The sequence below is a fragment of the Chiloscyllium plagiosum genome, chromosome 7 (genome assembly GCF_004010195.1).
Source record: "Chiloscyllium plagiosum isolate BGI_BamShark_2017 chromosome 7, ASM401019v2, whole genome shotgun sequence".
NCBI lineage: Eukaryota > Metazoa > Chordata > Chondrichthyes > Orectolobiformes > Hemiscylliidae > Chiloscyllium > Chiloscyllium plagiosum.
The window spans coordinates 6,958,221-6,984,721 of record NC_057716.1 but is presented as its reverse complement, the minus strand read 5'-3'; the positions used below and the strand labels follow the sequence as shown (position 1 = coordinate 6,984,721).

At 40.8% G+C, this 26,501-nt stretch overlaps 1 protein-coding gene across 3 annotated transcripts in view; it reads right to left on the bottom strand.

Annotated features, from left to right (window-relative positions):
• The window catches only part of plcl1 (phospholipase C like 1), a 336,006-nt gene that overhangs the window by 36,971 nt on the left and 272,534 nt on the right, over nucleotides 1-26,501 (bottom strand). For all 3 annotated transcript variants that reach the window (XM_043692934.1, XM_043692935.1, XM_043692936.1), the window contains exon 3: nucleotides 25,279-25,482. In XM_043692934.1, the coding sequence (XP_043548869.1) occupies nucleotides 25,279-25,482 (204 nt within the window). The remainder of the gene's footprint in view (nucleotides 1-25,278; nucleotides 25,483-26,501) is intronic.

Below are 26,501 nucleotides of genomic sequence, written 5' to 3'. Positions count from 1 at the left end.
ATGAAAAATAAACTCAGTCATACCCATTCTGTTGTAGCTTCAAATGCTCTGCATCATCCAAGTGTGTTTCTTGTAATAAGGCAACATCTACCCTCTCGCTTTTAAGACTGGAAAGTACCTTCTTCCTTTTGACAGGTGAATGTCTCCTCTTAATATTCCAGATGCACCACTCAAACACATCCTTCGCCATAATCTTCTATTACATCATTTAGATTCCAGAGAAGAAGAACTTGAAATATATATCACTGAGCTTTAATGCAAAAGAATCCACAACACCCAAAAGGTATACAGACTAAAATAACTCCAGACAACAAATCTGCAAAGCTTACAAAAGTACAACAAAAACAGAAAAACAAAAAAATTGCCAAAGGCACTGATTGGAGGAATTTATCCCTGAGTCAAAGGGGGGTACCTACACATCCCACAACCCTACTAACAATCCCAACCGCCCTCTCAACTCCTACCAGCGAGGGTTGCGCCACATACACTGACGACCCAGTAGAGAAAATAGAACACCCAAAAGCAAGGTTAGTACTATAAACAAGTATACTAAAAATAAACATGTCACCCATCCTTAACATAACTTAGAGATCAAAGATAAATACTCTATCCATCTCGCACATCATTTCATGCAACTTATTACAAGAAAGGAGACTCCACCAAGTCCTTTTTAAGGAAGAGCAAACTCGAACACCTCTGTCCTCTATGCATATTTGGCCATTTGACTTAAGTCAATGTGTCCACAAAGTTCTTCACTTTCTCTGGCGAGTCGAACAAATGTATGGATCCAAAATATTGATCCGAAGCACCGCTGGATACCTTAAAGAATACTGGATCCCAAGCTCTCTCAATCTCCTCTTGACGGCATCGTAGGACTTCCTGTTCCGGACCACTGCTGCCGAGAAGTTTTGTGAAAACATGGCCCTGGAGCTGCCACATACCAATGCCCTTGAATCCCTCCCCTGGGCTGTAGAGGCTTCGATGACTTTCTGTTTGTCTTTATAATGCTGAAAACTCACCAGGATAGGGCATGGGTGCTGATCCCCACCTGGCTTTTGTGCCAGATCTGGTGGGCTCTTTCAATTGTTACCCTTCCCTTCTCAACCTCCAAACCAAGGAACTCCAGGAACCATTTCCTGCAGAATTCCAAAAGCCACTCACCATCTGTCCCCTCCGCTATGCCAACAACGTGCAGGTTCTTTCTTCTGCTCCTGTTTTTGAGATCATCTACCAGATCCAACAGACCATGGACCTGTGTTTCTAGGGCTTCAATCTGGCTTTTGGAGGAGTTAGTCTCTGCCTCTATCCCTGCAGTCCGGCACTCATTTGTCCTTTTCCCAGGTCTTGCAACATGGCAGATACAGGAGCGAGGTTCTCCTTGATTTTTTCTTATCTGCCTCCCCAGGACCTCTCAGGATTTGGCCAGCTCCTCAACCAGGGTCTGGTGAGTAAGCAAGCCCACTGCTTCAGAGGGCTGGGCCATGATCCTGGCCCTGGGTGAGCTTCCTCCTTTCTTCAGCATTCTCCAGCTGCAAGAACAAAGGTAAGTTGATTTTTTCAGGTTTCTAGCTCATTTACTGTGTTTTTACTCACAGTAAAGTGTTTGGGATGAGCCCTGGCTCTGTCAGGTCCATGTTGCAGTGCGGAGCCCAGCAAATTCGATCCTAACAGAATGCAGCCATCTTGGATCCCCCTTCCCTCCATTCTTAAACAGAGCTGTTATAGTATCCATTTTCCACTCCTCCCTGACAAGTGCTGCCCCAAAGATCACCACAGCGCCTTTACAATCTCCTCAGCTGACTCCTTCAAAATTCTGGGGTGTAGTCCATCTTGTTCAGGTGACTTAACCACTTCATACCTTTCAGCTTCCCCAGCAACTTCTTCTTAGTGATGGCCACTACATTCACCTCTGACCTGACTCTCTTGAAGTTCTGGTGTGCTATTGGTGTCTTCCACTGTGAAAACTGATGCAAAGTACCTATTCAGTTCCTATGTCATTTTGTTCCCCATTACTATTTCTCCAGACTCATTTATGAGCTGTCCAATGTCCCCTTTCGCCTCTCCCTTACCTTTTATATATCTAGAAAGCGAAAGCTATTAGAATCTTCTTTTATATTACTAGCAAGCTTACACTCATATTTTATCTTCTTCCCACCTTATTGCTTTTTTAGTTGTCCTCTGCTGATTTTTAAGGCTTCCTAATCCTTTGACTTCCTACTAATCATCACAATAGTGTATGCTTTATTTGCTTTTATGCTATCCCTGACTTCCCTGGTCAGCCAGTTTTGCCTCGTCCTCCCCTTAGTATGTTTCTTCTTCTTTAGGATGAATTTCTGCTGTGCCTCAAGAATTATCCCTAGAAACTCCTGCAATTGCTACTCAACCATCTTCCCTCTGAAGCTTCTCTTCCATTCAACTCTGGTAGCTCCTCTCTCATGCCTTTGTAGTTACCTTTACTCGATTAAAATGACATTTCATCTGATTCAAGCTTCTTCATCTCAAACTGCAGGGTGAATTCTCTCACATTATGGTCACTGTTGTCTTGGGATTCTTTCACCTTAAGTTCCCTAATCAAGTCTGCTTCATTAAACATCACCAAATCCAGAACTGCCTATTTCCTAGTGGGCTCCAAGTTGCGCCAAAATACCATCGCAAAGACATTCCACGAATTCCATTTCTTATGATCATCTACGAACCTAATTTTTCCAGTCCACCTGCAAGGCCTCCTCAATGATTATTATAATACTGCCCTTCTTATATGCCTGTCCTAACTCCTATACTCAATGCACTAACCGATGAAAGCAAGCATGCAAAAAGCCTTCTTCACTACTCTCTCTACCTGTGATTCCACTTTCAAGGAGTTATGAATCGAATACCATCTTCATTGTGCATTGCCATGGAACACAATCCCCCAAAACACAAATGCCACTACAAGATAAGGAATGATAGTTCAAAAGAAACATTTACTGTTCATATATTTGCTTTATGTATTAAGTAACAATTACAATACATAAAACTAACACAACTTGCAATATATTCCACTTGTTAAATTAGATTAGATTAGATTAGATTAGATTACTTACAGTGTGGAAACAGGCCCTTCGGCCCAACAAGTCCACACCGACCCGCCGAAGCGCAACCCACCCAGACCCATTCCCCTACATTTACCCCTGCACCTAACACTACTGGCAATTTAGCATGGCCAATTCACCTGACCAGCACATTTTTGGACTGTGGGAGGAAACCGGAGCACCCGGAGGAAACCCACGCAGACACGGGGAGAATGTGCAAACTCCACACAGTCAGTCGCCCGAGGCAGGAATTGAACCCGGGTCTCTGGCGCTGTGAGGCAGCAGTGCTAACCACTGTGCCACCGTGCCACCCTTCAAATTAGCTAGAACAAGATATTTTAAATGGTAGTGAAATTACATGCAGAAATTTTAAGGTATAATAAAATTGATTTGTTTGATGCTTTTAGCAGTACTAAAACTTTTGCTTATCATTAAATGTAATATAAAACAAAAGCTTCTTGCAACATTTAATCCTCAAGCTTTACATCTGTCTGGCACTTTGTACAACATGTATCCATGTGATTACATTAGAAGAACAAATTGTTAGAAAGGATGATAAGATTAGATTCCCTACAGTATGGAAACAGGCCCTTCAGCCCAACAAGTCACACCGACCCACCCCATATTCACCCCTGACTAATGCACCTAATGCTATGTGGCAATTTAGCATGGCCAATGCACCTGACCTGCACATCTTTGGATGGTAGGAGAAAACCAGAGCACTCAGAGACCCCACGCAGACATGGGGAGAATGTGCAAACTCCACACAGATAAGTTGCTCGAGGTGGGAATCAAACCCAGGTGTTATCTGCTATAATGTGCGGTCCGTTAATGTGAATTCATGATTGATGAACTGGGGACATTGTTTTTAATGCACAAACTTTTAAAATATGTTTTGGCTGTAACGCAATTACATCGCCAACACTTTAAGCACCGTTTCTAAAGCGTGATTTTTCTATAATGGGGGTTGCACAAGAACACAACCATCGGGTTATAGAACTACTTGTATTCCCTGTCCTACTCACTGAAAAGTCAGTATTAGACTGGAGGCAGCCTTAAGTTTCAGGTTGAACTCCCACCTTGTGTGGGTCAGAGCAGGAATTGTAAGAAGGGAGAGCATAATGGTCCCAGCAAATTTAATTCATGGACAGTCAAGAGCAAAAGGAGGATGCAAGTAAAAAGGAAATAGGTAGCACTAAGAGACAGTACAACAAGGGGAGTAGATACTGTTTTCTGCAGGTGAGAACATTTGTCCTGAAGGATGTGTTGCTTGTCTGCTTCCAGGGTTAAGGATATCTCGTTTTGGTTGGAGAAGAGGGGGAGTGGAAAGAGAAAGATTCAGTTCACACAGATGACAATATCATAGGCAAAATTTAGAAAAAGAGTCTACTGAGTATGACCAATTAGGGGCTACTGTAAAAAAGACCCTCAAAGGTAATAATCATTGGATTACTACATGAAGCACGGTTAAGTTGTCTTAGGGGAAGTAAGGTCAGAGAGTTGAATGTGTAGCTCAAATGTCCACACAATTTGCAAGCACTCAGACATGTTGTAGATGTTCAAGGACTGCCCACTGTGTCCCCTTACCTGTGTCACTCATTCTGTAAATCTGATGTACTTAGCTTAAGTAGTTTGACTGCCTCCTGGAGCAAAGTTTCTAAGTAACTTTCTCCCTGATTCGTCACATGACCAAAGCTCAGACTGGAGCTCATCAGCTCTGAGCTAAACTTAAGCTGCTGATTCTTATTAAAGATTTGGTTGCTGTGAATTACGTGGGCTATCACTAGCTCTCACATGCTACAGCTACACACATAAACTTTTCTTCTGTCATATATTTTGTATAACTAACTAAGGCTAAAATAATGTCTATTATATTAAATAGTTTAACTGGTAAAGCTGTAAACCTGATTCAGTAAGAATATCTTCAAGGACTTCAGGGTTTCCTGTCAGAAACTAAGGTGGATTGCAGGGAAGGGAACTCTCAAGAACAATTAGAGACAGACAATAAAAGCTTGGGCAGCCAGCAATGCCCAAGTCCCATGCATTGTTTCTTCAAAATGCTTAATATTTTGGCCATTATTTAGAACCAGCTTGTATTACAACTTCTGCACTTTTGATAAGAATGTTTGAATGTTTCAGCATAGACCGGGCATGTGATAAAGGACTAAGGAAACTGTGCATGTGGCGTATCAGTTATTTAGGTGGCCTCAACCTACACTAATTTGTGTATTCTCAGAGGCTAGGACATTAGGCCATGGATTGTCTATAGTTCCAACTTCATCACCCTCTCCTCCCGCACACATCCTCCCCATTCATGTGACTTCCTCCCCACAAGACCTGACCATCAACACTTATTTTTTCCCCAGTTGTTCACGAGTTCCAGGAAGTGATGTGTTGGCAGCAACCACAGCCTAAGTCATGGTGCTATTGGTCAACAGTTCTGGATGATTAGGACATTGATTCATCACAGAGAGCATATAATAACAGGAAAATGTTTGAAAAACTCAGCAGGTTACACAGCATATGGGAACAAGAAACCAAACTTATGTTTTGCATTGATGGCATCTTACCATTCTTTTGTAATGTTTGTTTGTCCCATTTTTCATGCCCATGTTTCCATCCAGATATTAGTGTTTCCCTTCAGAGTTTGAATGCTTTGTAACCCATGATAACAGTTTGAAGAGATAAAATACCATAACTCTCATTCAGAACATGGAATTGCAACCTGAAGATATGTGAACTGAAATTCCCCAGGTTGACAGAATGAGGACTGAAATTTGAAGTTGGCAGTTTCAGATGAACAGAGAAATGAAATTACAAAAACATACCACCATTATTACCAAAACCTTGTTTGCTTAAATCAATAGTTTCAGCATTTTCATCTTTATCACCTAATCCTAGCAGGTATTTCTGTTCAATACAGATGCTTATTAAGATGGTGGATCTAATGCAGCATTACAGAGGCTCGAATAGGTGCTGCATCTGGTTCTAAATTGATCACAAGCATGTCTGAACTTTTAATAGTGTTGTTATTTCTACCTGATCCTGAAGCTTCCACATAATCCAAAATGTTGGATATGATATGAATGGGGTTAAAACTGATTTGGGTCTTGCAAAATTTTAGATCCCCAGCTCACCTAATGCACAAAAAGAATCAACTTGGAGGGAGATGGGCCAAGTGCAGGCAGGTGGGACTAGTTTAGTTTGGATTTATAGTCAGCATGGAATGTTTGGAATGAAGGGTTTGCATGACTCCGTGACTCTATTTCCCCTATTTATCCTGATAAATTTAATGCTCTTGGGCTTATGAATGAAGAATGGTTGAGGAATGTTCTATAAAGGCTGCTACACCCCTCAGGTGATAGATTTCTGTCAATAATTCAGATAAGAATATAGGAAGTGTGGCTAGTAAGCTTGCGGAAGACACCAAAACTGTGGAATAGCAGACTGTGAGGAAGATGATCTAAGGAGACAAAGGGATTAATTAGGCCAGTGGGCCGAGGAGTGGCAGATGGTGTTTAATTTAGATAAATGCAAGGTGTTGCATTTTGATAAGATGAAAAAGGGCAGGACTTGCACAGTAAATGATAGGGCCATGGAGAATATTGTAGAACAGAGAGACCTAGGGGTTCAGGTATATAGTTCATTATAAGTTGTGTCACAGATAGACAGAATGGTAAAGAAGGCATTTGGAAAGCTTGCTCAGGCCATTGAGTTTAGGAGTTGGGACGTCATGTTGTGATTGTACAAGACACTGGTGAGGCCACTTTTAGGATACTGTATTCAATTCTGGTCACCCTGCTATAGGAAGGATATTTTTAAATTGGAGACAGTGCAGATCCCCACCTACTCATAGCTGCACACAATCAGAATTACAAATCTGAAGTGATTTCCTGATATTTCCAAGATTGACTGCCCACTCAGAACATGCATATGTTTACAATCAACTGTAGTTGAACTCATGTGCAAATTCATATTATCACAATATTTCTTTCCAGAAAGCAGCTAACAGAGATTAATTTTAAACTAACAATAGGCTGGCTCATCTAACATTCTATGTAGGAGACAAGGAATTCAAACATTCTGTTGTTCATTACTTCCATGAGAATACTAGACTGCGATAAGAAATAACACTCTTAGGCTTGGGAATGTTTAACGTTAGACCGAAAAAAATCACAAAATCAAGTGGAAACTAATAAACAAACTTACTTCAAATGCTATTCATTTTGATGTCAAGCTAGAACTTTAGCGAATCACAAGTAATGGAGCAAAGATGTCTGTTTTGTTAAATTAAGTGTACTGAAAGCTACAACTGATATTAATTGATGTCAAAGTTTGTCTTTATTTGTAATGCTGAAAAACTAAATATACAAGAATTCACTTATAAAAATATAATTTTTAGATATATTTAGGCAAACTGCTGAGATACATTCGATACTTCTCAAGTGGGTGGGACTTGAACCTCGGCCATTCTGGTTCAGAGGCGGGAGCACTGGCACCATAGCACATGAGTGCCAATATAGGGCTCATTAAAAATCAACCTGTTCAATCATGTTATGACACACATCTGAAGCAGCTGAAACTTGAACTCGGGTCTTTGGCTCAATGGCTGGGACGCTGTCATCACACAAGGGCCCCCAAATGAACTCAAATTCTACCTTCTGTCCAGGAAGGATTGGAATTCATGTCTCTGGCATATTAGACTGGAATTCCTGCTTAGTAGTCTAGTGACATCGCCATAATATCACCATTCAGCTCAGTTTCAGTTACACTCTGAATTTAATTCACCAAGTAACAATTTTTAAGGAATCCAATAAAGTATGTCTTGATCAATTTGTTATCTTGTATGCAAATGTGCAAGGCAGTTTCTAACACTAAATGTTAGTAAATTATTAATCCATGAGGAAAATTGCAGTTTGCATTGTGTTTAGATAGGACAGTGTGCAATTCTCAATGTAACATCCTGTCCACTTTTGAAGGAAAGGCTCTCCTGTGGTCAAAGAGCTTCTTGAGCGTTCTTGGAGCTACATTTATCTACAGGTGTGAGTATCTGAGTACTCTGAAATGTTGTTGAACATCATGCCAACATCAGAGAACATCTCCACGTCCGAACTTATGAAGGAAAGCATGTCACTGATGAAGGAGCAGGAAAATGTCTAGGCCACTAAATTGAGGAATTCCTGTGGTGATGCTCTGGGGTGACATGATTGACCATCAACAACTGCAACCGTCTTCTTTAGTGGTAGATGTGACTCCAACTAATGAACAGTTTGCCTTCAATTCCCATTGACACCAGTTTTGGTCAGGCTCCTTGATGCCATACTCCATTAAATGCTGCATTTACATCAAGAGCAGTCACCTTTACCAGACATCTGGAATTCAGCCTTTTGTCCATGTTTGTACCAAGGCTGTAATGAGGTCAAGCGCTTGAGTGGCCCTGATGGAACTCAAACAGACTGTCAGCAAGCAAGTTATTCCTTTTCAAATAATACTTAATAGTACTGTAGACAACCTATTCCATCCCTTTGCTGATGATTGAAAGTATACTAATAGGGTAGTAATTTGTCCTGTTTCTTGTATATAGGACATACCTGGGCAAATATCCACAATTTTGGGGACAACAAGTATTAAAGCTGTTCAGTAATGGCATGGCTTGAATGCACACCCCTTTGAGAAGCACAGGCCGACTTTTAAGTAATAAATAATTTAAGCTGTAGTCATTCAGCAGCTTAATTTTTGCTGCACTGCATTTAAATTAGCAGGCATGTATTTCAACAAACAGATGGCAATTAATTATACTTTGTGATTCCTGTATCTATTTTGGGGACTGACATAGCCTTTCCCCAGAAATATTTATATATTCCGGTTGTAGGAATACTGCTAAACAAACTAATATCTTTTGATGCATATGTTTTAGAATTTATAGACTTGACAGGGTTGCTTGTTAAAAAAAAACTGATTATGAAAGGAAGCACATTTTGTTTGAGTTAATTATTTTCTGGTCACCAGCATTTGTGGGTGTTGTCAAAGTCAGTCTGCAGCTGGCTCACAATATATAGTCCAGAATAGCCCAGGAGGATCACAACCCAGTTGTCCTTTCAGAGAACTTATTTGGCCAGATAGCTGGTTTGTAATGCAGAGTAACACTAACAGTGAGAGTCCAATTCCTGCACTGCCTGAGGTCACTGAGAAGGACTGTCCTTCTCAAGTTCTCCTCTTGCCTCAAGTGTGGTGACCCTCAGCACTAGTCATCTATCAGTATTAAGAGTTGTATTGTCTCTTAAGACTATAGTCACTGCACCTTACACTCAACTCAAAACAGAGTTCAAAGATTTTAGACCATAAACACTACTCTCATCTTTTGAAAGGATTTAGCTACTGCTATTTTCAACACTTCTAGATACATATTAATACCACTTAGAGCCACAGTCTCATAGAGATGCACAGCACAGAAACAGACGCTTCAGTCCAACTCCTTCATGCCTACCAGATATCCTAAATTTATCTACTCCCATGTACCAGTATTTGGCCCATATCCCTCTAAACCCTTCCTATTCATATACTCATTCACATGCCATTTAAATGTTGTAATTGTGCCAGCCTCCACCACTTCCTCTGGCAGCTCATTCCATACATGCGCCACTTCTGCGTGAAAAGGCTGACTGTTAGGTCCCTTTTAAATCTTTCCAATCTCATCTTAAACCTATGTCGTCTAATTCCTCCCCCCCCCAACTACCATGGGAAAAATACCTCGTCTATTTACCCTATCCATGTTCCTCATGATTTTAATAATCTCTATGAGGTCATTTCTCAGCCTCTGACACTCCAGGAAAAACAGCCCCAGCCTATACAACCTCTCCCCATATCTCAAACCCTCCGACCCTAACAACATCCTTGTCAATCTGTTCTGAACCCTTTCAAGTTCCACAACCTCCTTCCTATAAGCACAATGAGCAGAATTGAAAGCATTATTCCAAAAAAAGGCCTAACCAAAGTCCTGTACAGCCGCAACGTGACATATTAACTCCTATACTCGATAAACTGACCAATAAAGGCAAGTAAGCCAAACACCTTCTTCACTATCCTATCTACCTGTGACTCGACTTTCAAGGAACAATGAACTTGCACTCCAAGGTCTCTATGTTCGACAACACTCCCCAGAAGTCCTGCCCTGATTTGCCTTTCCAAAATGCAGCACCTCATATTTATCTAAATTAAACTTCAACTGCCACTCCTCAGCTCATTGTTCTATCTGATCAAAGTCCTGTTGTACTCCGAGGTAACCTTCTTCACTGTCCACTACACCTCCAATCTTGGTGTCATCTGCAAACTTACTAACCATACCTAATGCGTTCACATCCAAATCATTTATGCAAATGATGAAAAGAAATGGACTCAGCAGCTATCCTTGAGGCACACCGCTGGTCACAGGCCTCCAGTCTGAAAAGCAATTCTCCAGCACCATCCTCTGTCTTCTACCTTTGAACCTGTTCTCTATCCAAATTGCTAGTTCTTCCACTATTCCATGTGATCTAATCTTGCTAACCAGTCTACCATGAGGAGCCTTGGCGAATGCCTTACTAAAATCCATATAGGTTATGTCCACCATTCTGCACTCATTAATCCTTTTCATTACCTCTTCAAAAAATACAAATAAATTAGTGAGACACAATTTCCCACACACAAAGCCATGGTGACTAACCATAATCAGTCCTTGCCCTTCCAAATACATGTAAATCCTGTCCCACAGGATTTCCTCGAACAACTTGCTCACCACCGATGTCAGGCTCACTGGTCTATAGTTCACAGGATTTTCTCTACCACCTTTCTTACATAGTAGCACCATGTAGCCAACCTCATCTGTGGCTACTGATGATACAAATATCTCAGCAAGGGGCCCAGCAATCACTGTCCTCACATCTCACAGTGTTCTCGGGTATACCTGATCAGGTCCTGGGGATTTGTCTATCTTTATGAATTTTAAGATATCCAGCACCTTCTCCTCTGTAATATGGACATTTGTCACTATTTAGTTCCCCACATTCTCTATCTTCCATATCCTTTTCCACGGTAAACACTGATGCAAAAGTACTTGTTTAGTATCTCTCCCATCTCCTGCAGTTCCACACATATATGGCCTTGTTCATCTTTCACAGGCCCTATACTCTCCATAGTTACTCTTTTGTCCTTAACCTATTTGTAGAATCCCTTTGGGTTTCCTTAATTCTATTTACCAAAGCTAACTCATGTCTCCTTTTTGCCATCCTGATTTCCCTCTTAAGTACACTTCTACTGCCTTTAGACTCTTCTAGCTATTCACTTGATATCTGTTGTCTATACCTGACATGTACTTCTTTCTTATTCTTGACCAAAACCTCAATTTCTTTCGTTACCCATCATTGCTAGCACCTACCAGCCTTACCTTTCACCCTAACAGGAATATACTGTCCCTGGACTCTTGTTCTCTCAGTTCTGATGGCTTCCCATTTTCCAGCCGTCCCTTTATCTGCAAACTTTTGCCCTCAATTAGCTTTTGAAAGTTCTTGCCTAATACTGTCAAAACTGGCCTTCCTCCAATTTAGAACTTTAGCTTTTAGATCCGGTCTATCCTTTTCCATCACTATTTTAAAACCAATAGAATTATGGTCAAATGCACACCCACTGACACCTCAGTCACCTGCCCTGCCCTGGTTAAGCTTTGCACCTTCACTAGTAGGTACATCCTACTACCCCCAAGGATCTCCTTTTTAAATTTCTACCTAACTTGCTATATTGTCTCCTCTGAATCACATCCTCTTCTCTTCCTATGTCATTAATTCCAATGTGTACAATGACATCCTGCTGGTCCCTCTCCCCTTTGAGAATATTCTCCATCCTCCCTGAAATATCATTGATCCTGGCAACAAAGAGGCAACACACTATTCTGATGTCTTGCTGTTAGTCACAGAAACGTCTGTCTGTGTATCTGACTAGAGAGACCCCTATCACAATTGATCACTTGACATACCCCTCCTTACAGTAGAGCCAGTCTCGGTACCAGAAACCTGGTTGTCAGTGCTACATTCCCCTGAGATAGGAGACTCCTGCACAACTGCCTCCCTCTCCTACCTTTTCTTGAGGTAGCTCATTCACCCAACTGTATGTTCTATTTATGTCTCTTCCGGCAACTGTCATCCATCACATCTCCAGCTCCTGTAAATTCCTCATTGCCTCTAACTGTCACTCCAACCGATTCATGCAATCTAATAGGATTCACAACCAAAAACATTTCCTGCAGACATAATCATCAGTAATATGGAAACTCTCACTCATCTCCCAAATCTGACAGGAAGAGCACATCAGTCTACTTAAGGCCATCTTTGCATCTCAACAATCCAGACCCAGAAAATATTGCTCTAAAAAACATGAGACCAGACTAACTTAGTAACTATTTTATTTTTAAAGTTTAATCAGGAGACAGATCTCAATAAAACATATAATCAAAACGGAACCCAATCTACTCACTATTGTAGATTTACAAAAATAACAGTACGGTTACACTTTAAAAAGCTACTTAACTGCTCCCCTGCTATGAGCTCTCCCACACAGGTTTCTCCAAGGTCAGCTGTGAATTTCACTGTTTGTTAATTTTTCTTAGACAATTCTGATATCCAGAGATACTTGAAATCAAGCATCAGAACAGTCAGCCGTGCAGATTCACCTCTGGGTCATGTGGCCACTACCTTTGTCTGTCTTTCTCCTTTTTAAAGTGCCATTGAGTTTATTTTTTTTTTGCTAAAGTTCCAAAACAATGCAACATCTTATAAAACAGTAATCACTGCTCCTAGAATTTGAGGAAATTAATTCCAACACTGAAAACACCTCAAAAAACCACTCTCACAGCCACAATTTTATCCTGTCCTCCCCAAAGTGATTTTGAACTTGTAGCATATGGATTTTAGTCTATCTGTATGACTGGGTTTAATTATTCATTTGTCACCTTTTCTGGAGCTGTGATTTTAAACAAGCATGTGTCAGAGAGTAGGTGACAGGGCCTTCTGGAGTGATAATGTATTTTTGTATCATGAGAATTTTATGATCAGATAGGGTAAACATTGAAAGTCATTAACTAACTTTTAATTTAGAAGAATCAAGAATTGATTTTTTATGACTTAAGAATAAACGAAAGATTGTAAAGCTTTTGTGAGCAGATTACAGAAGTCCTGACTGGGATCAGATGTAAGAACACTTTCATGAAAAACATCATGATTTGTTCCATCACATCTAATTTCTAAAATTGCCTGCTGAATTCCTCTACTAAATTCCTCAGATGTGCACAGAGGTTTCTGGATGGAATCTTTTTTTTTTGTCTTTGATTTTTGTCAAGTATTTATTCCAGAATCCTTGCAGTGCTGTACTATTTTATGGGATTTCCGCTATCAGGATTCATAGCAAAAGCGGTAATGCAAAGACTAGAACAAATAGCCCTACCAACCATCAAACCAAAAATCTGGGTCCACGATGTAGATGACACCTTTGTCATCACAAAACGAAACAAGATAGAAGAGACATTTAACATCATCAACAACACCCTCACAGGCATAAAGTTCACCAAGGAGGAAGAAACCGACAACAAACTCACATTCCTGGACGTCACAGTCGAAAGAAAGGACAACGGAGAACTACAAACCTGTACAGAAAACCGACAAACACTGACCAAATACTTAACTACATGAGCAACCATCCCAACACACACAAACGAAGCTGTATCAGAACACTATTCCAACGAGCCACCACACACTGCAGCACAGATGAATTTCAGAAAACAGAGGAGAACCATCTATACAACGTATTCGAGAAGAACGGATACTCAAATAATAGTGCACAGATTCTTCAAGAACAAACCACGGCAAGCAGACCAAACACAGCCAGAAACCCTAACCACCTTACCATACATCAAAGAAGTTTCAGCAATGACAGCCAGACTACTAAGACCCCTCGGAATCCTAGTAGCACACAACCCCACCAACACTCTCAATCAAAAACTAACAAACTTAAAAGACCCAGTACAACCCATGGACAAAACTACAGAGACAACAGCTTCGCTTCACTTGGAGGTCGCCACTGAAGATGTTACCTAGCCAGGTAATGAAACATCTGGAAATCAAACTTACAGCTCAGCGAGCAAACCTACACTCTGTACTATTTTATTTTTAATTGGGAGGGCCATAGACCAAGTTTCAATTTGAGTGCTTTCACAGCACTGATCATAGTGCTAAGCCTCTGTCCTTTCCCTTCACAGTTCAGCTCTTTCAGTTTGCTATTATATCCATAAGGAACCTAAAGTCATGCAACCATGCATTGTCTGACAGCTTATGCACACTTTATTCCTTGATTTATGAAAAGTCACAATTTCACGTATCAGATCTAAGTCGCTTTTTAGGACTTTCCTTTGACTTAACCATCTCATATCAGCATGGAGAATTACTTCAGCATTGGCAACTTTGAGTTCATCAACTAAGAATTCAAACTAGTGGAGCTGAAGGGCTCTTGCTCAAATTAAGTTTACATTCTTAACCACAACTTTTATAACATGAGAAAGATCCATAAATTTACTTACTGGTGCATTATATCGTGGCAATTGACAAAGAGGGAATATCAGGATCATTTCTGCAGGATGTAACAAAGCCCACATTTGTGTCAAGTTATGACTGATGTACCATCAGTTATGAGGGAAAACTGTTTCTTGATTGGAAAGTTTTTCTCAAGTAGTATATTTTGTATTTGGTATAGATATCTTTACCTCTTGTTCTTTCTTTAAGGGGCAAAAAGCTGTGAGGATTGTCTTTAGTTGTTAAGTCCTCAAAAACCATGTACATGAAAACACCCAATGGGGTTGTAATGATTATATAGGTGGACTCATTGAACTGCGGTGAGAAGTATTCACAGTGCTTCAGGTCCAGCTGTAGTTGCTGAAAGATATTTTTGGATAAGGGTTCTACTCATCATGATAATGTGCAAGCAGCAAGTGATAAGCTGTGGATTGCCATTATTATTTTTTCTTTATTCTTAAAGTTTTTAAATAAAGAATTAGCAGCCACAATCATTACCTCTTTACTTTTCCATCTATGAATGATTTCTTTTGTTTTGCTAGAGACTGGTGACAAATATGAAATAATGCTTCAGTGCAGGCCTTACCTTTTGCTGCAAGTTAAGAAAAAAATAACTGAGCTTTCTAAATTGCCTTTAGATTATCAACTTCTTTTGTCCAAAGCATGGTGGTTCAAGGAAAAACTATCCTTGAATTTATTGTGCAACATTGTCTGATGTTGAACCAAATTCCCCTTTTTTACTTATCAATATACGTTTATAGGGTTGGTGACGATTCGCCATGGCAGATTCGCCGCCGATGATTAGCCACTGCCGGTTTGCCACCAGCGTTTCTCCACTGGGGTCGTTTCACCTCTGGAGACTATTCGTCACTGGAAATATATATATGTACTAATTGTTTTCCCTCCCACCTGTTCTTTCATACTTCTCAGTCCCCTGTATTTATGCAACTACATACTACATATTGATAAAAAAAGAGGTAAAATAAATATAATTTTATTGGTTTATATATAAAAATGAGTTACAAATACTTGCGGTGGCGAATCGCCTTCAGTGGCCAATGGGCGGTGGCTAAGCATCCTTGGCGGTGAAAGGGCGGTGGTTAATCGGCGGCGGCGGCGAATGGCCCCATCCCAACTTTTATGATATATAAGACAAACCCTCTAATCTGTTTCAGCTGTGAACAAAATTAATTTTCCATTTCCACTTGGAAGCTGTACATTTCTGGTTTCTTCTTAAAAGGCCCAGGTTCATCACTTATCATTACTGCTTCACCTGGTAGTTTGTGACATTGAGCTGCCACTGGTCACTCTGCAAGTAGGCCATGCATCTGGAACATCCAATATGTTGCTGGCTGCTTTGAGGTGTGGAGGCATGGAAGGTCACTTATGTAGTCATGATTTGCCTGGTGAACTTGCAATGCTTGGATACCGGGTATGGCAACATTCCCTGTATGTTTTCTTCATCATGCATAGATAGCGGCAGTGGCAGATACAAATCACTATAAACGCCGGAGGAAACATCACAGAAGCGCTTCACAGGAGGCTCCCAAGCACTGACGATGTCACCTAGACAGGGGACAAAACGTCTGCAACACAAATTCCCAGCTCGGCGAACAGAACCACAACATGCATAGATATTAATTAAGCAGCTGAAGACAAAATAACACTGTAGGTCTACAGAGAATGGGCAGAACAGTGAGACTACTTCAGCTGCTCTTGCAAAGAGTTCATACGGACATGATGGGTTGCCTCCTATGTTTACTGTATTGCAATGCACTGGCTTGACACATAAGTTCCAGCATATTTCTTATTCATTTGTTTGCACTGCTATTATAAAAAAAATTATTTTACTCTGCAATGACAGTCTATCTAGACCAAACTGAAACACAATGCAACAAACTGGCAAGGATGTTAAGACGTCCACCTTTCTTTATTCATACAGTTTCAGGAAGCAGAAGTTGTGCAGCAGCATGATGACTGATGTGTGTAAGGTGAAGGAATGCTGGCTAGCAGTATAAATTGAGTGTCAGAGACTCTGCAACCAGTCAGTTGACTGTATTCTGCACACTGGAGACCACAAGATTCCATTCGGAAGACAGATTACATAGACTAGAATTCTATGTGTTTAGTATACAAGTTTAAGAATAACTAAATTTAAATGTTTCAGATAAATTTAAAGATGATTTGTCATCTGGTAACAGAAGTCCAGAGCAAAAGGCATAAAATTAAAACCAGAGCCAGTGATGTAGATACAATGCTTTCAACATTGCTAAATTACTGTGTAGCTTTTTAATACCATTGGGTCTGCTTGTCAGCCATAAATTCCTTGAATCTTAAGTGTATTCTGTCTTGTAAAATGTGAAAACTGCATGATAAATTTTGCATAATTTCATAAATAATTTAATAGGGTATGAAAACTAAGGAAATGTAGCATTGAAGTGCAGAAGCATCCTGTAAATGGATTAGAGATGTTCCAAGAGGGTTCTCAGAGGCTAGTACATATCAAATGCCAGTATCCATGGATGTGTGTTGCATATAGCTGGTGCACACGGAGCGTGCACTGTGACTTTGGTGCCTGGTGTTCTACATGGAGCTCCTTTGGAGCAAGCAGCAAGCTAAATTTGCCAGGTATACTCATGTCGAGTTTTGTCAAGTTTGTTTGGCAAGTTTGTTAAGATAGGCAGCTGAACATGAATGAGGCAAGTTAAGCTATCAACACGACATTTAACAACCAATAATCCCCCATAATTGGTATCATGTCACTGCCTAAGCAAGAAAATCATCAAGTCACTTGTGCAAAGTGTACAAAATACTCCTGATGTTGAGATTGGTCTTGCTGCACATGTTGCTCAATACTGCACCAAATCTGCCCTCAATCTTTCTAAATTTATCAAAATCTGATCATGCTTGATAAGTAATCGATAAATAATCATTTTAATAAATTTTGTCCATGAAATTTAGCAATTTAGCCAAACTTGGGGCAGCATGGTGGCTCAGTGGTTAGCACTGCCTCACAGCACCAGGAACCTGGGTTCAATTCCACCCTCAGATGATTGTTTGTGTGCAGTTTGAACATGGTCTGCGTCAATTTCCTTCTGGTGCTCCGGTTTCCTCCCACAGTCCAAAAATGTGCAAGTTAGGTGGATTGGCTGTGCTAAATTGCCCATAGTATCCAGGGATGTGTATATTAGGTGGATTAGCTATAAGAAATGCAGAGCTGCAGGGCTACAGGGCTAGGGCAGGAGTGTGAGACTGGGTGGGATGCTCTTTGGAGAGTCAGTATGGACTTGTTGGGCCGAATGGCCTGTTTCCACACTCTTTGGAATCTGTGAATTTCAAAAAAGGAACTTACTTCTTAACCTACTTCCATATGGTAAAGTGCTAAGGCCGTACTTTGTTTCTTTTTTGGTAAAGTTATAACCCAGGTCCACATTATAACTTCATTCTTCCACTTGTCATAAGATTCAATTAAGAAAGCAAGGGTATGTAATCATAATTCAAACTTTGCATCTGGACTCAACCATCCTCTGCTACCAGTCTCTGTTACCAGTGATATACACCAAAGGATAGCAGTATTTAAACACAGTCCAAGTCCACATTTATAGTGAGAACTTTATTTCAGAAAACTATATTGCATAAAACTCACAACCATCTGATTGTTAGTTCTCCATATTTATGCACCAATTCACATGTAATTAATTCCTTGTTAATATATCCTTCACATTAGGGTTCTTGCGATGTAGTGATAATGCCCCTGAGCCAGGAGGCCAGGGTTCAAATCCATCCTTTGCAGAGGTGCATCATAACACATCTGAACAGGTTGTTTAGAAAATATTGATATCCTTCATATGTTCCCTTGTTCCATTAAGTCTCAGTTACACTCCTTCACACTTTATTAGATGATAACACTCTTCCTATCTCTCCCCTTTCGCGCTGACACTCATTTCCTCTCTCCTTATTGATACAGGCACTCATTCCAACACTTCTCCTTCTCAGAGGCCCTCTTCTCTCTCTCTTCTTTCACAGAGATTCTTTTCACTTCTCTCCCATTTCACAGAGACACCTTTCTTCTCTCTTCCGTTTCATAGATGCTCTTTCATTTGCTTCCCTTTTGAGGGAGACTCTTCACTTTTCCCCCTTTCACTGAGATAGTTTATCCCTCCCTTCACCTTCACAGAGCTACTCTTCACCTTTCCCCCTTTTACATAGATATTTTATCCCTCTCTCCACTTTCACAAAGTCACTCTTCACCTTAACCCTTTCCACAGAGACACTCTTCTCCCCTCTCCCCTTCCAAAGAGACACTCTTTGCCCCACTTTTGCAGAGACACTCTTCTTTTGTCTTTCCTTTTATCTCTTCACAACATCGGAAAGGAAACCAATTGCTGATTTTCACCTACTGACATCCTTTAGCTAATGAATCACATTAACAACAGTGCTTGTGGAGGTAAAGTTCCATCTTCCCATTAATGATATCCTCCATTGTGTTGTGTGGCACAACTATTCTGCTAAATGGAATTGATTTGAAGCAGACCTAAATTGAAACTGGGTACAGGTTGTCCCCGACTTACAAATATCTGACTTGCGAGTGCTTGAACTTACAAAGGAGATCCCATATTACAGGTTGTTCTGCTATAACACATGTTTCGTTAACGCAAATTCACTATAACACAACTGATGAATTGGGAACACTGTTTCTAAAGTGCGAACTTTTAAAGTGTATATTGGTTATAATGAGATTTCAGCCCTATGGTTTAAATTGTGCTGCTATTACGCGGTTTTCTTGTAGCATGGGATTGTACAAGAATGGAACTACTGCTTTACAGCAAAACTGGCTGTTCTGTTAATTTTAAGGATCCAATGTGAATTATTTGTTGTACTTATGAACAAATATTTTAGATATACTATATTGTGATCCGACTATTATACAATCAATGTACTAACATAGTCAGGGTCAGAATCCATTCGTAATGCGGGGACTGCTTATATCCAAGAGGCACTTCGCTCCAGCAGTAGTAGAATTGTTTCAACCATGATCTATACCTATTGACCTGGTATATCCCCGCTCTACCATAACCATGAATCTGAGAGATCAACCTTGTTTCATTGAAGAGTGCAGGAGGACATGCAGGATCAATACCAGACATACCTAATAACGAAGTATCAGCCTGGTGAAACTAAAACATAGGTCTATGTGCATGCCAGGTAGTGGAAGCAGCATGGTTTGCATATAAGTTCAGCAATCCTGCTACAACTAGTCATGAACGGTGGTGGATAATTAAACAGCTAACAGGAGAAAGAGGCTCCATAAACATAGAACATAAAACAATACAGCACAGAACAGGCGCTTCGGCCCTCGATGTTGCGCCGACCTGTGGACTTTTCTCAGTTCATCCTCCTACACTATCTCAAAATCATCCATGAGCTTATCTAAGGATTGTTTAAATCTCCCGAATGTGGCTGAGTTGACTACCTTAGCAGGTAGGGCATTCCACGCCCTTACCACTCTCTGTGTAAAGAACTTGCCTCTGATATCGGTCTTAAATCTAAGGCCCCTCAATTTGTAGTTATGCCCTCTTGTACAAGCTGAAGTCATCATCCTAGGAAAAAGACTTTCACTGTCTACCCTATCTAATCCTCTGTTGATCTTGTATGTCTCTATCAAATCCCCCCTTAGCCTTCTTCTTGCCAATGAGAAAAGACCCAAGTCTCTCAGCCTTTCCTCAGAAGACCTTCCCTCCAGACCAGGCAACATCCTGGTAAATCTCCTCTGCACCTTTTCCAATGCTTCCACATCCTTTTTGTAATGGGGTGACCAGAACTGTCCACAATATTCCAATTGTGGCCGCACCAGTGTTTTGTATAGTTGCAGCATGATATTGCAGTTCCAGAACTCAATCCCTCTACCAATGAAACCTAACACACTGTATGCCTTCTTAATAACACTATCCACCTGGGTGGCAACTTTCAGGGATCGATGCACATGGACTCCAAGATCCATCTGCACATCCACACTATCAAGAATCTTTCCACTGACCAAGTACTCTGCCATCCTGTTATTCTTCCCAAAGTGCATCACCTCAGATTTAACTGCATTGAACTCAATTTGCCACCTCTCAGACCAATTCTGCAGTTTATCCAAATCCCCCTGCAACCTGTAACATTCTTCCAAATTGTCTACTCCTCCACCGACTTTAGTTTGTCTGCAAATTTACTAATCCATCACCTATGCATGCGTCTAAGTCATTTATAAAAATGACAAACAGCAGTGGTCCCAAAACAGATCCATATGGAACACCACTAGTAACTGGACTCCAGATTGAACATTTTTCATCAACCACCACTCGCTGCCTTCTTCCAGAAAGCCAGTTTCTAATCCAAACTGCTAAATCACCCTCAATTCCATGCCTCTGCATTTTCTCCATCAGCCTACCATGTGGAACCTTATCAAAGGCTTTACTGAAGTCCAAGTATACCACGTCAACTACCCAACCCTCATCTACATGCTTTGTCACCTTCTCAAAAAACACAATGAGGTTTGTGAGACACGACCTGCCCTTGACGAAACCATGTTGACTATCTGAAATCAAATTGTTGCTTGCTAGATGATTATAAATCTTATCTCTTATAATCCTTTCCAAAACCTTTCCTACAACAGAAGGAAGGCTTATTGGTCTATAATTACCTGGGTCATCTCTGCTGCCGTTCTTAACAAGGGCACAACATTTGCAATCCTCCAGTCCTCAGGTACTAAACCCATAGACAATGACGAATCAAATATCAAAGCCAAAGGCTCTGCTATCTCCTCCCTAGCTTCCCAGAGAATCCTCGGATAAATCCCATCCGGCCCAGAGGACTTGTCTATTTTCACTCCTTCTAGAATTGATAACACCTGTGCGTAACTAACCTCAATCCTTTCCAGTCTAATATCTCGTACCTCATTTTTCTCCTCTACAATAATCTCCTTTTCCTAAGTAAACACCGATGAGAAATGTTCATTTAGCACCTCTCCAAACTCTACAGGGTCCACACTCAACTTCCCACTTCTGTCTTTGATTGGCCCTATTCTTAGCCTAATCAACCTTTTATTCCTCACGTACCTATAGAAAGGTTTAGGATTCTCCTTTATTCTATTTGCTAAAGATTGCTCGTGTCCTCTCTTTGCTCTTCTTAACTCTTTCTTTAAATCCTTCCTACCTGATCTGTAACTCTCCATCGCCTCATCTGTACTATCTAGCCTCATCAACACATAAGCCTCTTTCTTCTTCTTAACAAGAGATGCAATTTCTGTAGTAAATCATGGTTCCCTTACCTTATCACTTCCTCCCTGCCTGACAGGGACATACCTATCAAGGACATGTAATATCTGTTCCTTAAACCAGTTCCATATTTCGATTGTCTGCATCCCCTGCATTTTGCTACCCCATTCTATGCATCCTAATTCTTGCCTAATCGCATTATAATTGCCCTTGCCCCATCGATCACTCTTGACCTGTGGCATGTATCGATCCCTTTCCATTGCTAAACTAAACGTAACTGAATTATGGTCACTCTCTCTAAAGTGCTCACCTACTAAATCAAACACCTGGCCTGGTTCATTACCAAGCACGAGATCCAGTGTGGCCTCCCCGCTTGTCGGCCCTTCAATATACTGTGTCAGGAAACCCTCCTGTACACATTGGACAAAAACTGATCCATCCGATGTACTAGAGCTATAACATTTCCAAGGAGAAAGTGAGGTCTGCAGATGCTGGAGATCAGAGATGGAAATGTGTTGCTGGAAAAGCGCAGCAGGTCAGGCAGCATCTAGGGAACAGGAGAATCGACGTTTCGGGCATTAGCCCTTCTTCAGGAAATTAGCCCTTCCTGAAGAAGGGCTAATGCCCGAAACATCGATTCTCCTGTTCCCTAGATGCTGCCTGACCTGCTGCGCTTTTCCAGCAACACATTTCCATCATCTATAACATTTCCAATCAATGTTGGGGAAGTTAAAGTCCCCCATAATAACCGCCCTGTTCCTTTCACTCTTACCTAGGATATTGTTGCTAATCCGCTCTTTCACTTCCCTGGAACTCTGCGGAGGCCTATAAAAAACTCCAAGAAGTGTGACCTCTCCTTTCCCATATCTAACCTCAACCCACAGTACCTCAGTAGACGAGTTCTCATCAGAAGTTCTGTCAGCCACCGTTATACTATCTTTGACTAACAAGGCCACGCCTCCCTCTTTCTCCGCCTTGTTTGTTTTTAATGAAAGATCTCAACCCTGGAACCTGGAACATCTATTCCTCACCCTGCTCTATCCGTGTCTCCGAATTGGCCACAACATCGAAGTCCCAGGTACGTATCCATGCTGCAAGCTCACCTACCTTATTTCGGATACTTGTGGCATTGAAGTAGACACACTTCAAACCACTTTGCTGGCTGCCAGCATATTCCTGTGACCCTGAAATCCTGACCCTGTCCTTCCTGCTCTCATCCTCCTGTGCACCTGCAGCTACACCTCTGGTTTCCATCCCCCTGCTGAGCTAGTTTAAATCCACCCGAATAGCACCAGCAAATTTCCCACCCAGGATATTAGTACCCTTCTGGTTCAAGTGAAGACCGTCCTGTCTGGACAAGTCCCACCTTCCCCAGAATGAACCCCAATTATCCAAAAACCTGAAACCCTCCCTCCTGCACCATCCTTGCAGCCACGTGTTCAGCTGATATCTCTCCCTATTCCTTGCCTCGCTATGACGTGGCACGGGTAACAATCCAGAGGTAACAACTCTGTTTGTTCTAGTTCTCAGCTCCCACCCTAGCTCCGTGAAATCCTGCCTTACATCCCTATCCCTCTTTCTACCTATGTCGTTGGTACCTACATGGACAAAGACGAGGCTGGTAACCCTCTCCCTTCAGGACCCCGAAGATACGATCCGAGACATCACGGACCCTGGCACCTGGGAGGAAACACACCAACCGCGAGTCTCATTCGTTCCCTACAAACCTTCTATCTGAGCCTCTAACTATTGAGTCTCCAGTGACTAACATTCTCCTCCTTTCCCTCCTTCCCTTCTGTGCAACTGGGACAGGCTCTGTGCTAGAGACCTCGGCCCCACTGCTTGCTCCTGTAAGTCGCTCCCCTCAACAGTATCCAACAGTATCCAAAACGGTATACATGTTTTTCAGAAAAACGACCACAGGGGATCCCTCCACTGACTGTTCGAAAGGGGAAAAAACAGTCACCCAGCTTTCTTCTTGCCTAGGAGTAACTGCTTCTCTGTAACTCCTATCTATCACAGCCTCTGCCTCCCGAATGATCCGAAGTTCATCCAGTTCCCGCTTCAGTTCCCTAACACGGTCTTGGAGGAGCGAGAGTTGGGTGCATTTCCTGCAGATGCACTTGAATGGACACTATTGGCATCCTTGACCTCAAACATCCTGCAGGAGGAACATTTCTCTCTCTGTACTTCCATCCCTGCTAGTCCCCTAGTCACAAAGTAAAAAAGATTCGCTTACCTGATATGTCCCTGGTCTTTAAGGTTAGAGGAAGTGGTTGGGTGGTTGAGAAGGCACTGACTTATATGGCAATAAGAAGTCCCTCCTTTCCCAGAAACCTCTGCTCTCTGACTTCAAATTTAAAAGCACAAATCAGTGACTCACCGCTCCCGGCAGTCCCCTGGTGCAAGCTGCCGCTGAAAACATCCCCATCTTTAACAATGGGGAGCCCCATTAGCACATCAATGCAAAAGACAAGGTTGAAGCATAAACATTCATCTTCTTCTCCTGAGTTACAGTCACAAATACTAGTTTTCTGCCAATGTGATTCACTTCACTTGATTTCAAGCATAGGCTGAAGGTACCAAATACTGCAAAGGCCATGGCTCCTAATAACATCCCAGCAATAGCGCTGAATACATTACTTCAGAACTAGCCATGTATTGAACCAAAATTTCCTTACTGGTATTTTAAAAACTGTATATTGCAGCCTTGAATATTCTTAATTATCTGTACTCAATAGCACTTTTCTTATCAACACAGATTTTTCCTGGACTTAATTAATACAAACTATTGGCTAAAGTAAGGCAACATAGTTTTGTTTGCACTAAGAAATGAATTATATTCCTTAACTAAGAATCAATTTTAAATCAAAGGAACAAAAAAGAGACAATTAAGGATTGATAAGCAGGAATGTGTTATTGATTCATAGGAATTTCTTAGTAACGAATGAAGTCAATCACCAGTGGAACCATGTTTCACAATTTTTAAAAACCATATATCTTAATTACTATGTCAGCAACTAGCACTGAAAATCTGCTTGACTGGAAGTACTGTAGAATAAAGATGACACAGTTTCTAAATAGACAATGAAGACATTTTCAAAGGTTTTCTATCTGCTCCTGGAATAAGCAATAACTTCTGAAGTAAGCTCTTTAATTTTGAATTGTCCACTTTTCTTGATAGTTGTACATCTCAAAAAGATTTTGCCATTTAAAAGATAATATCTGCCTATAATTACTTGTGTTGTAAGTGCATTAACAAGTTGAAAATAACTAAAGGCAGGAATCAGTAGTTCACATTATTGAATGTACAAAGCATATGAATGTTTTGGGTTGTATATTTAAAAATATCCCTACCTGGTCATATGATGACAAAATCTTCTTTTGTACATCTGATAGTGTTCCAATTGGTTCCAAATATGGGTATTTGTCTTTCATGTTGAGTGTTACTGTAGAAGTGTTGACATTGTTCAATAATCTTGATGACATAGTCAGTATGCACTGAGTCAGATTGGCAGTAGGAGCTAAGGCACATATTTCCTTAAACGAGATTATGGCATTCTGTACAGAAGGAGAAAGTAGAAAATAACAGTAACTAAGCGAGCAGAAAAGACTCGGTTGGTCATTTTATGGATTAACTGTTATTAACACACATTTCCTAAAACTGCAAACTGTGTTGGTCAGGAAGATAAAAGAAAGGGAAAAAATTGCTTAAAATAATTGAAATTAATAATTGCAATTGCAAACTAAGAAGAAAGGTTGACCAAACTTCTAAAAATGCAATTGTTTATCTTTATTTGTACTTATGTAATAAATGCACTGACAAAGTTCTTATATTTCTGATTTTTTTTCTTATTGCATTTGGTCCATGCAGCATGGATTGATAATATATCACTGCTAAAAGCACTACATTTATTGAGATCATTTGAAAAGATTCTCATCACTTATTAGCTCTCATTCAGAAATCATGGAAAAAAATTTTGAAAGTTCATACTCTCATTTCAAACAAAAGGCACCCCATAGTGAATATAATTTTATTAGTTTTCAAATAGTGATGGAAAAAGATAGATCAGATCTAAAAGTTAAAATTCTAAATTGGAGAAAAGTCATTTTGACGGCATTAGGCAAGAACTTTCAAAAGTTGATTGGGGGTGGATGTTCGCAGATAAAGGGATGGCTGGAAAATGGGAAGCCTTCAAAAATGCGATAACGAGAGTCCAAAGAGAGTACATTCCTGTTAGGGTGAAAGGCAAGGCTTGTAAGTGGAGAGAATGCAGAATGACTAGAGAAACTGATGTTTTGGTCAAGAATAAAAAGGAAGCATATGTCAGGTATGGACAGCAGAAATTGAGTGATTCCCTAAAAGAGTATAAGGGCCGTAGGAGTATACTTAAGAGGGAAATCAGGAGGGTATCATGGTAACTGGTTAGCAAGGTTAGATCACATGGAAGAGAGCGAGAACTAACTATGTGAATACAGAACTGGCTTGAAGGTAGAAGACAGAGTGGGGTGGTGGAGGGTTGCTTTTTCAGACTGAAGGCCTGAGACCAGTGGAGTGCCACAAGGACTGATGCTGGGTC